Consider the following 11,193-nt stretch of genomic DNA (forward strand, 5'->3'; position numbering starts at 1 on the left):
GTGAGATCCTTCGGCCTGGACACTGATCCATTTCGTCCCAAAATGGACGATGAATATGTCTTTGGTCCCGAAATGCCATATCTCAGTGCCATAGGAGCTTTAATGTACTTGGCAACTCACACACGGCCTGATATAGCCTTTGCCGTGAACCTACTATCTAGGTTTAGCTCCTGTCCGACCAAGAGGCATTGGAACGGGATCAAACATGTTCTTTGTTACCTGCAAGGAACGAAAAACTTGGGTCTATATTATACTAACCATAACAAAGATGGTTTAGTTGGCTTTGCTGATGCTAGTTATTTATCAGATCCACATCAAGCTCGATCACAGACAGGATATGTCTTTACACATGGAGGTACGGCCATTTCATGGCGTTCCATGAAACAAACCATTGCGGCCACTTCATCCAATCACTCGGAAATCTTGGCCATACATGAGGCCAACCGCGAGTGTGTTTGGTTGAGGTCGATGACCCAACACGTCCGAGCTGATTGCGGGATGGCCGAGTGCAAAAAGCCAACCGTGATGTATGAGGACAATGTTGCGTGCATTGCTCAGCTCAATGACGGTTACATAAAAGGTGATAGGACGAAGCACATATTGCCTAAGTTCTTCTTTACTCACGAGCTTCAGAAAGCCGGTGAGGTCCAGATCGTCCAAGTACGATCAAGTGATAATTCAGCTGACCTATTCACCAAAGCACTTCGTACCTGCACGTTCAGGAAGCTCACTCATCAGATTGGGATGCGTAGGCTGAAAGACCTCCACTGAGGTTCACATCAGGGGGAGTAGTGCGTGTTGTACTCTTTTTCCTTCATCATTAAGCGTATTACAATCCATGTATGGTTATGGCATCCAAGGGGGAGTGTTATAAAGCAATTGATGGATGTCCATAACCGGCCCGATCTATTAGAAGCCCAAACCGCAGGAGAGAGAGAGAGGAAAGAGTCGGCCGAGTATGAGAGAGAGGCGGCCAAGAGACTTTTCATTCTTCTAGTTTTCCTAATTTACTTATGTTCATGATTTGTAATTTTTCATATTCTTGTATTTCAATTTATCTCTCTTGTAACCCTTATATAAAGGGAACACTTATTCATTAATAATATACACAACTTACAGATTCCTAAACCTTAAACCTTAAGTTCATAACAATATATATATTTTATGCTAGACACTTGGGATTTTTTAATGGTAATTAACGTTTTGTAAAGTAATAAATGATCAATTAGCAAAACAATTTCACAGTTTTGCTTCATTTCGCTATTCAGCCCCATTAATATTGTCTGGCTGATAGAAAAGCTTAATTTAACATCTCCTTGTGCTTAATTAAGAGGACGTTTTTAGGGAAGTTCCGATAACTGAAACACTTGTATTATCCCAACATCCACACCAGATTCCACCACGTGGCAACTTTCTCTTCTATTTTCCCTTAAAATCTGGGTTTTAATAAGTTTGTTATTTTCTTGTTAGCTGTCAAAATAATAAATAAAATAAAAAAGAGTAAGTTTATTACTATTATATACTAATAACTTTTTGTTCAAATCAAAACTTCCATGTTTAGTGAAATCACGTAACCTTCACCGTTTCTATAAATCAAAACCCTTCTTTGCTGGATCACAAACAAACAAAACAACCAAACAATCCTATAAAACCATTTCTCTTATAGCCTTCACAACACATAATAAAGTTTTTGCTAAAGAAAAAACATAATAAAGTTTTTTTCTTTCGCAAGTCTCGTGAACGATGGTGTCTAAGAACGTTTTGGTAACCGGCGGTGCTGGATACATCGGAAGTCACACGGTGCTTCAACTGCTTACCGGCGGTTACTCCGCCGTAGTTGTCGATAACCTCGACAATTCATCTGCCGCTTCTCTCCAGCGCGTGAAGAAACTCGCCGCCGAACACGGCGAACATCTCTCCTTCCACCAGGTTCGGTGAATCTCGTTTTTTTCTAGTGTCTACGTAACGTGTGACTGAATAATTTCTAATAATTTAGGGTTTCAACAAAATTTTGGATTGTGGTTTGACTAGTTAAACATCTATTTGACTACTAAAGGAGGCGGTTTCTTTTATTTATTTTTATGTTCTTAAAAGCATAAATTCTCGGAATAAAAAGATCTATTTTTGAAGATTCTTTGATATCGCAGGAGCTCTGCCTAATTTTGTTATTTTATTTCAGTAATTATCTGCAATTTTAATGAAATTTTGCTATTGATGTTTTAAATAATGTTTGATATTTCTAAATATAAAATATTTTAACTATGTTAATATTATTATTGTTTGAAGTATATCATATAATTGGTGAATTATTCTAGATAAATATTCTAAATAAAGTATTTTCTTAATTTTGTGTGTTTAATCAAAATTATATATGTTTTGAAGCAGATAAAATAATGTTTTAAGAGAAAAGTAATGATTTAGGAATAAATTTGTCAGTACCATCAACCATGTGAAAGAGTAAAATAATATTATCTTTGTACTTCACCAAAGTTCTGTTCTGTCTGAAACTGGACTGCCATTTGTTGAATTTATATTGTTTTGTTTCATTAGCATCCGAAGAATCTCTTGGATCAAGAGTTCTTTAAAACTTCATTGTTTTTTATTTTATTTTATTGCAGGTTGATCTCAGGGACAGACCTGCCCTTGAGAAGATCTTCTCAGAAACAAAGTATGATAAGAGAGAAAACCCATTTCTATCTTTTTCATTTTATGACCCCCCATCAATGATTTTGGTTTATGCATATGATTGGGTTTTAAGTTTATTGATGAACGTGGAATTATTTCAATGGACAGGTTTGATGCAGTGATACACTTTGCTGGACTTAAAGCAGTCGGTGAGAGTGTAGACAAGCCTTTGCTTTATTATAATAACAATCTTGCTGGGACTATTACGCTTTTGGAAGTCATGGCTCAATACAACTGCAAAAATGTATAGTTTTCCCAGCCACATGTCTTCTCTTTCTGAAACCATTATATATTTCTTTGTTTGATCTCTTGGTTACTACTCTGTTCCCAGCTTGTGTTTTCATCATCAGCAACTGTGTATGGCTCACCAAAAGAAGTTCCTTGCACAGAGGAGTTTCCAATCTCTGCATTGAACCCATATGGACGAACAAAGGTGCATTGACTATTTTTTTAAACCATAATCCCACTTGAATTTTCTGGTTAATTAAGTGAATCTTAAGTTATGGATCTTTTGTTTGTTTTTATTATTGCAGCTATTCATTGAGGAGATCTGTCGTGATGTATATGGCTCTGATCCGGAATGGAAGATCGTACTGCTTAGGTATTTCAACCCTGTTGGTGCACATCCTAGTGGTGACATTGGTGAAGATCCCCGTGGTATTCCAAACAATCTCATGCCTTTTGTCCAGCAAGTCGCTGTTGGAAGGAGACCTCATCTCACTGTCTATGGAAATGATTACAATACAGTAGATGGAACAGGGGTATGCATGTCTATCTTTGTATTTTTCCAAAAAAAAAGTGAAGAGTTTTTATACATTTTGATCTCCTATTCTCTCTTTTATATTTGTTTGTTTTGCTCAGGTTCGAGATTACATTCATGTAATGGATTTAGCTGATGGACACATAGCCGCTCTGCGTAAGCTAGAGGATTGCAAAATCGGTATGATGATATTAACTACTCCTTTTGTTTCTGTTTTCTACTGTGAATTAAACTCAACTTTGTAACTCTCTGTGTGTGTTCTATTTTAGGTTGTGAAGTGTACAATCTTGGAACTGGAAATGGAACATCTGTTCTTGAAATGGTTGACGCCTTTGAAAAAGCGTCTGGGAAGGTAAAAAAGACAATGATGCTTTCTTTTGTTCTTGGATTCTTGATCATGTTTTGTGTCCTGTTTATGCTTAAGTTTGGAATTTGTTCTTTATCCTTTCTATATCAGAAAATCCCTCTGGTGACTGCCGGACGTCGTCCAGGAGATGCTGAAATTGTTTATGCATCAACAGAGAGAGCAGAAAGTGAATTGAATTGGAAGTAAGTTTCATTTCGTTGTTGATAAAAAAAAAAGTTTCATTTCTTTAGTCATACATAAACATAAGACTACAAAGAAGTCTATTAAACATTGAATTGGGTTTTTTGATCAAAAAAAAAAAACATTGAATTGGGTTTATAACAATGCACAGGGCCAAATACGGGATTGAGGAGATGTGCAGGGACTCATGGAACTGGACTAGTAATAATCCTTATGGATATGATTCCTCTGATGCCTGAAGATTTCTCATTAACCCTCTTTTAATATTCTTCTTTTCTTTAACTTATTTGTCTACCTATCTCATATGTGAAAAACTCACAGGAAAAAGCTGAATTAAAGAAAATACTGAAGTTGTGTATTATTATTTTTTTACAATAATAATAAGAATCATATCCTTACTGTTTCAAGTGATCAATTTGTAAATTTTAGTCGGTGTAATTCGTTTTCCCTGATCTAAAAAAACCTCTGAACAAAGAAAAAAACTCGTGTGCTTATAGCCGAGTCCAACGAAAGGGAAGCTATAAATAAACAATATCAAATTTGTTACCAACTAACAGAGCAAATGTTTACCTTGAAGCCGATACGACGTCGCTCTCGAGTCGATATCATACGGAGTTGAAATGTCTCTTTCTGAGGCTTTGAAATCTGAACACCCCCCCCCCCCCCCACCCCAACAAGACTCTCTTCCGCCATTAACTCCATTTTATAAACATCACAACGCTGTGACACTAACGGAACTCCAGATCTGAATCCGCCTCTCAAGGTTCGTCGAGTTTCAATTCATTTTTTTTTTTGTATCTGTGATTGGATATCGGATAATATCGTTTCCTTAGATCAAACTTGTGTTTGGGGGTTTCTCTGTTATTTCGTAATTCCTAGGGATAACACATTGCTTATAAAATCATTTTTTTTTTTTGAAAATTGTTCACCAGTAGAGTTCAATTCCATTTTAACTTATAACGATTAGGGTTCCTCAGGATTTTAGACTGAGATATTACATGTGACTTCTTATGTTCAACTGTAAAATTGATATCACAGACACTTGCTGTTTCTAGGTCTTGGGCTTTCCCAGAGTTACAGTGGTAGAGGAAGGAGTAACAATGATTTGCGAGAGAGATGATTTCAGCCTCACTGGCCCATTACACTTAACATCTGTAGATTGGTCTCTATCTTTCTCTCCTTCTTCTCTTGTGTTTTCTTTGTTATAAAGACTAAATAATCTTCGCGTTCGTGAACTCAACTCGTTGTTAAGAAGTTAGCTACGGTTTTTGGCACACCATTGGTTGAAGAGCTAAGCTTGCTTTAACTGCAGGGCTAATGAACATCACAGGCGATCCGTAGCTGCCTCCTTGGTCCAAGGAATCTATGTAGCTGAGCGTGACCGTCAGCTACAAAGGGAAGGTCCCGAGCTAGCTCTATCTCCTCTATGGTCTGAGTTTTTCCATTTCCGCCTCATTCGCAAGCTTGTAGACGACGCTGACTTGTCCATATTCGGAGGAATCTACGAGTACAAACCGCCTCAACCGTCTTCTGGTACTGTCAAGTCCCAAGAACTGAGTCCGCGTTTCGTGATTGCCTTCAGAGGAACCGTTAACAAAGCGGATTCTATCTCCCGCGACATCGAGTTAGACATCCACATCATTAAAAACGGGCTGCACACTACGACACGGTTTGAGATAGCTATGCAAGCTGTGAGAAACATGGTGGCTTCGGTTGGTTGTTCGAATGTCTGGCTTGCTGGTCATTCTCTTGGTGCTTCCATGGCCTTGCTTACCGGGAAAACAGTCGCTAGAACTGGAGTTCTCCCCGAGTGTTTTGCCTTTAACCCCCCTTTCTTGTCTCCTCCAATCGAAAGAATCAAAGATAAGAGGATCAAACACGGGATACGTATCGCAGGTAAAGTACCCTTCTAGTCTTCTAAACCAGTCAGATAGACCGGAAAAACACAAAACAACCACACTGTTCCAAACCGGTTAGCTGGAATGTCTAAGTTTTGCATATTAACTTTATCATTTAATCGTGCAGGCAGTGTGATCACAGCTGGACTTGCTCTAGCCAAAAAAGCCACCCAGCAAGTCAGCCAAAACCACCGTGCATTACCAGCACCACCCGACCAGTTTGCCGCCTTGTCCGACTGGTTTCCACGGCTTTACGTCAATCCCGGGGACCACTTGTGCTCGGAGTTTATCGGTTACTTCGAGCACCGAAACAAGATGGAGGAAATAGGAGCCGGTTTTGTAGAGAGGTTAGCAACGCAGCACTCGTTGGGCGGTTTGGTGATGGATGTCGTGAGCGGAGGAAAGAACACAGAAGCACCTGTTCATCTGATTCCGACTGCGGTTTTAACGGTTAACATGAGCTCGTCAAGAGATTTTAAAGAAGCTCATGGGATTCACCAGTGGTGGAGGGAGGACAAGATATTCGACACCAAAATCTACCAGTACAAGTGATTCCTAATTAAAATTGGGTTAACCGGTATCAATACCCTATGTATGTTAAACCAATACTTGATCTTTCTAACCGGAATTATGCGTCTTCTTCTTTCCGGTTTAGCCGGTTCAAATTGTCGTAATCTTTCTATAAATAAAATCTATCGTCGTATACTCGTATTTGATATTGTAAGCTGATTCATGATGACGCCGTTAGAGACCAAAATCCACCAGGTGAAGTGATTTGGTATTAATTTTTAAATTCTGGTTAACCCGTATGTATGTTACTTAAACCAATACCTGATCTTTCTAACCAGAACTAAGCTTCTTCTTTTCGGTTTAGCCGGTTCAATTTGTCTCAGGCTTTCTGTAAATAAAACCTATCGGCGTTTGGAACTTTGGATCTTGTACGATCCATCTTTGAAGAAATGAAACAGTTGACCAAAACGAAAGTATCTTGTAAGCTGATTCAAAACGACGACGTTTGAAACCAAAAAAAAACCTACCAGTACAATACAAGTGATTATTGTATTACTTTTAGTATTCAAATCGGGTTAACCGGTATGTATGTTAAAACCAATAATTGATGTTTCCAATAAAATATATTGGCGTTTCGATCTTAAGCTGATTTAAGACTACGACGTTCGAAACCGAAATCGACCAGTACAAGTGATTATAGTTATTACGTATTAGTATTAAAATCCGGTTAACCGGTATGTATGTTAAATCAATACTTGATCTTTTTCTTATCTTCTTCCGGTTTAGCCGGTTCAATTTATCGGAGTTCTTTTATAAATAAAAATCTCTCGTCGTCTCGATCTTGTAAGCTGATTTAACACGACGACGTTTTCTTTATCTCGCTAACCCCGACTCGCACTTTCCCGCTCTCGTCAGAGAGAATGTCGATCAAACTCCTCGTTCTTGTTTTCTCTGCTCTGATAATCTCCACAAGACCCAAATTGATCGCCGATCATCACTTATCTTCAAGAATCTCCCCGTTTCCTTCACAATCTTCTCCGATTCCGCCGCTCAAGGCCCAGTCTCCGGTGATCCAGTCGTCTTTCCCTCGTGTACCGGCGTTGTTCGTGTTCGGAGATTCCTCTGTAGATTGTGGAACCAATAACTTTCTCGGGACCTTGGCGAGAGCAGATCGTCTTCCGTACGGTAAGGATTTCGATACGCATCAGCCAACGGGAAGGTTCAGCAACGGAAGGATCCCCGTTGATTTTCTAGGTTAAAGTTTTTTCCCCAGTTTTCTAGGTTTCCAGTTCTGTGTTCGTAGCATCAAGAATCATCTGCTCTTAGTTGATTCGTTAGGCTGAATCATAGTTTTGTGTGAACAGCTAATCGTCTAGGCTTACCATTCGTTCCTAGCTATCTTGGTCAATCTGGGACTGTGAAGGACATGTTTCAAGGCGTGAACTATGCATCAGCCGGTGCAGGGATCATCTTGTCTAGTGGATCCGAATTAGTAATACTCAAAAAAACTCTCAAAATTTCAACTTCTTTCGAGTTCACTTGAGAATCCTTGTGGGAACTTTTCGTTGCAGGGCCAGCGGGTTTCGTTTGCAATGCAGGTTGAGCAGTTTGTGGATACGTTCCAGCAGATGATACTGAGCATTGGGGAGGAAGCTTCAGATCGTCTGGTCTCCAACTCGGTCTTCTACATATCGATTGGAGTGAATGATTACATACATTTCTACATCAGAAACATCTCCAGTGTTCAGAGTCTCTATTCTCCATGGCTTTTTAATCAGTTCTTGGCTTCCAATATGAGACAGGAACTCAAGGTTAGACTTCTTTCCTAAGCTTTTACATTTCTACCCTTGGTGTTGAATGAATGCTTTTAAACTTACAAAAAACAAGTCGCTTACATAAAAGATCAAACCACAACCCTTGTTCTGTTCTGGATCTCTGAAAGCTCTTGAAGCTGCATATTGGTAGCCTACAGATCATTTGAGTTATGAATACTTTCGTCTTTATTGGGTTATATATCTCATCCTTCGATCTCACCAATAAGTGAAGAATTCTGTTTGTTTCACAGACCTTGTACAATGTCAAAGTGAGGAGGATGGTGGTGATGGGGTTGCCACCCATTGGCTGTGCACCGTACTACCTCTGGAAATACAGGAGCAAGAACGGAGAATGTGCTGAAGACGTGAACAGTATGATCATGGAATCCAACTTCGTCATGAGGTACACTGTAGAGCAGCTTAACCGTGAGCTTCCAGGCGCATCCGTTATATACTGCGATGTCTTCCAAAGCGCAATGGACATCCTCAAGAACCACCAGCTCTACGGTAAGCAACAACTACAATGCCACTTCCATCTCAGTTCTCACTTCAGACAAAGATTTTGCTTTCGTAACAAGATAACCTTATGATCGATCCCATTATCTTTGGAACTCTGAAGTTATATACTGCGAGTTTTCTAAGAGTGGCCTAACATAGAGTTTTCTGATGACCTTGTGAAAAAAGACTTCTTCTCAGAGGTTTGGTTTAATCTTAGTTGTGTGTGTTTGTGGTCAGGTTTTAATGAGACGACGGAGGCGTGTTGTGGGCTAGGGAGGTACAAGGGATGGCTTCCGTGCATCGCACCGGAGATGGCTTGCTCTGACGCCGCCGGACATCTTTGGTGGGACCAGTTTCATCCTACAGACGCCGTGAACGCAATCCTCGCCGACAATGTATGGAATGGTCGCCATGTGGACATGTGTTACCCAACTAACCTAGAGGCGATGCTTCATGCTTAAATCAACCGACGAGGAAAATCAATTTGCACATAAAAGAACATATTGAATTTTGTCACTTAGGTTATCTCATATATTTTCGTCTAGGAGGAAAAGAAAAACTGTGGGGTCTTCTTGACTCAAAATTAAAGTACGGGGCTGAGAAACAAATAATACAAAAAGATCTCGGATTCAAGCTAACTTTGATAAGTTTTGCAACGTTGGGCTCAGTTTATTGGTAAGTTTACGTAAATTGCGCACATTAATCTGAAAGTGACAACGGCTTGAATTTTATATCACGTTAATCCATATTTTGATATAGGGATGACTCAGCACCTTTGTAAAAATTAGATTGTAGAAATTCCAAAATATATGCGTAAATTTTTGAAACTATAAATATTAGAGTTCAAAATTAGTTCTTTTAAATATCTTACAATACTAAAAAGACAATAAGCTCAAAACTCAGGATATCCATGTAGGATTAATAAAATCATCCAATCATAAACATTTATTTGACCATGTCAGCACTGTTCTGTCGACTTTGAATCGGGCATTCAAATGGGCTTCTAAATTTCGAAATGGCCTAGCCTTTTCCTTCCCAACTTGATTGTTCCAGACCTTTACACTTCGTCTTCGTCGTTTCAACTCTCTGATATTCACCGTTACCACGATCACTCTAAATGATTCAATATGTTCTTTACTCCTTTCATTATGATTTTGTTTAATCTCATTTATTTCTCTTTCTATATAAAGCCCTTTTACATCAACCAAAATCTACAGCCTCAAAAGCTAGGTTCAGGTTTCATTCGATCAAATAGTTCAATGCGAACTGCGACAGGAGAGCCGATCTATAAGGTAAATCTAATATATAGTTCGTTGATAATGTATTCCTCTCTCTCTGTAGGTGTGAGCTTCAATTATCCGACTTAATAGCTGAGACAAACATTAAAAACCATCCAAATACGCATATTAGCTAATCGTCGAAAAAAATCTACAGGAGCTCCAACTACTCCTCATACTTGACAGCAACAAAACTCACTTGCGTACATCTCCTACTTGTACATTGATCGAATACAAATTCCCTATGGCTTGGGAATCTCGAGGTTTCGTATTATGTTTTATCTTCTTCGGGTCGTTCACAGGTAAAGACATAGTCTCACCGTTTATAAGAAATTTGATCTGATCACTTCCTTTCAGCTTTTAAGTTACACTACTTTTTTTCAGGATGACAGAGCTTCGAATTGAATTGTGATGGCTCACAGGAACAATGGTATCACAAAAAGTTAGACTAGACTCGATTAAGATTTTCAAGAGGAGTGGTTCTCAACTAAGCCTATAGTCCAATTACAATGCGAAGGTGAGAATAAAACTGTGTTCATTATGTGAAAATAATGAATGTGTTTAACTCTTTCAAAGACCACGAATCTTGGTAGGTTCCTTTTTTTTTCAAAATGTAAATCAATCGTGAGACAGCTGGTTAGTTGCTGATTTTCGCTCATAACTATGCTGTTGAATATCATAGCCTTAGTTTTTTTTTTTTTGTAACATCATAGCCTTAGTTTTTTTTTTTTTTTTTGCAACATCATAGCCTTAGTTAACAAGATTTTTCAACATATGTTGTGTTTTGTTTAATCTTGAAACCAGTGTAGAAGAGTTGCCTCTCTCCTTGGTTTTTAGATATTGACTAAATTTCCTTAGGATTGAGGTATTCTTACTGCATTGATACTTTGTAAAAGGCGACTAGAATAAAATAGTTTGACTTATTTTTAAATGTTATGATCATTATCATTACTGTCTTTGAGATATATGTTTTTGTTTTGATATTTCCAGCTACTAATCCAATGTAACGGAGCCAAATGGAAAAGATGTGGAATCTACGAGGAAGACAACTTTTATATATGATTCACGGCTGAGAGTAAATACACACATGCAAGGACAACAAATTTAATGCTACTTTTTTCTGCCATGGGTGCTCACAAGTGGGGGCTGGTGAGTTTCCAAGAACAGTACATCTTGAGCTTTACATTCATTTATGTTCCTTCTA

At 38.6% G+C, this 11,193-nt stretch overlaps 3 protein-coding genes across 4 annotated transcripts; all 3 read left to right on the forward strand.

Moving 5' to 3' along the window:
• The first annotated feature begins 1,558 nt into the window (after window positions 1-1,558).
• LOC106439843 (UDP-glucose 4-epimerase 5) lies at window positions 1,559-4,399 on the forward strand. Its single transcript, XM_013881378.3, has 9 exons — window positions 1,559-1,929; window positions 2,619-2,668; window positions 2,794-2,929; window positions 3,017-3,118; window positions 3,219-3,446; window positions 3,547-3,625; window positions 3,715-3,797; window positions 3,903-3,994; window positions 4,144-4,399. The coding sequence occupies exons 1-9, from the start codon at window positions 1,744-1,746 to the stop codon at window positions 4,229-4,231; spliced, it is 1,044 nt and encodes a 347-aa protein (XP_013736832.1). The 5' UTR covers window positions 1,559-1,743; the 3' UTR covers window positions 4,232-4,399.
• A 113-nt stretch (window positions 4,400-4,512) lies between these two features.
• Window positions 4,513-6,601, forward strand: LOC106439852 (GDSL esterase/lipase At4g10955). Its single transcript, XM_013881389.3, has 4 exons — window positions 4,513-4,755; window positions 5,048-5,154; window positions 5,305-5,888; window positions 6,018-6,601. The coding sequence occupies exons 2-4, from the start codon at window positions 5,093-5,095 to the stop codon at window positions 6,440-6,442; spliced, it is 1,071 nt and encodes a 356-aa protein (XP_013736843.1). The 5' UTR covers window positions 4,513-4,755; window positions 5,048-5,092; the 3' UTR covers window positions 6,443-6,601.
• Window positions 6,602-7,230: 629 nt separating this feature from the next.
• On the forward strand, window positions 7,231-9,368 carry LOC106373988 (GDSL esterase/lipase At5g08460). Of its 2 annotated transcripts, none has more exons than XM_013814104.3 (5): window positions 7,231-7,585; window positions 7,765-7,892; window positions 7,972-8,211; window positions 8,466-8,721; window positions 8,950-9,368. In XM_013814104.3, exons 1-5 carry the CDS (start codon window positions 7,321-7,323, stop codon window positions 9,171-9,173), a joined length of 1,113 nt encoding a protein of 370 aa, XP_013669558.1. In that variant the 5' UTR covers window positions 7,231-7,320; the 3' UTR covers window positions 9,174-9,368. The 2 variants fall into 2 exon arrangements, with proteins under 2 accessions (XP_013669558.1, XP_013669552.1); XM_013814098.3 differs by having other exon boundaries at window positions 7,233-7,654.
• The last annotated feature ends 1,825 nt before the right edge of the window (window positions 9,369-11,193 follow it).

The sequence above is a fragment of the Brassica napus genome, chromosome C9 (assembly GCF_020379485.1).
Source record: "Brassica napus cultivar Da-Ae chromosome C9, Da-Ae, whole genome shotgun sequence".
NCBI lineage: Eukaryota > Viridiplantae > Streptophyta > Magnoliopsida > Brassicales > Brassicaceae > Brassica > Brassica napus.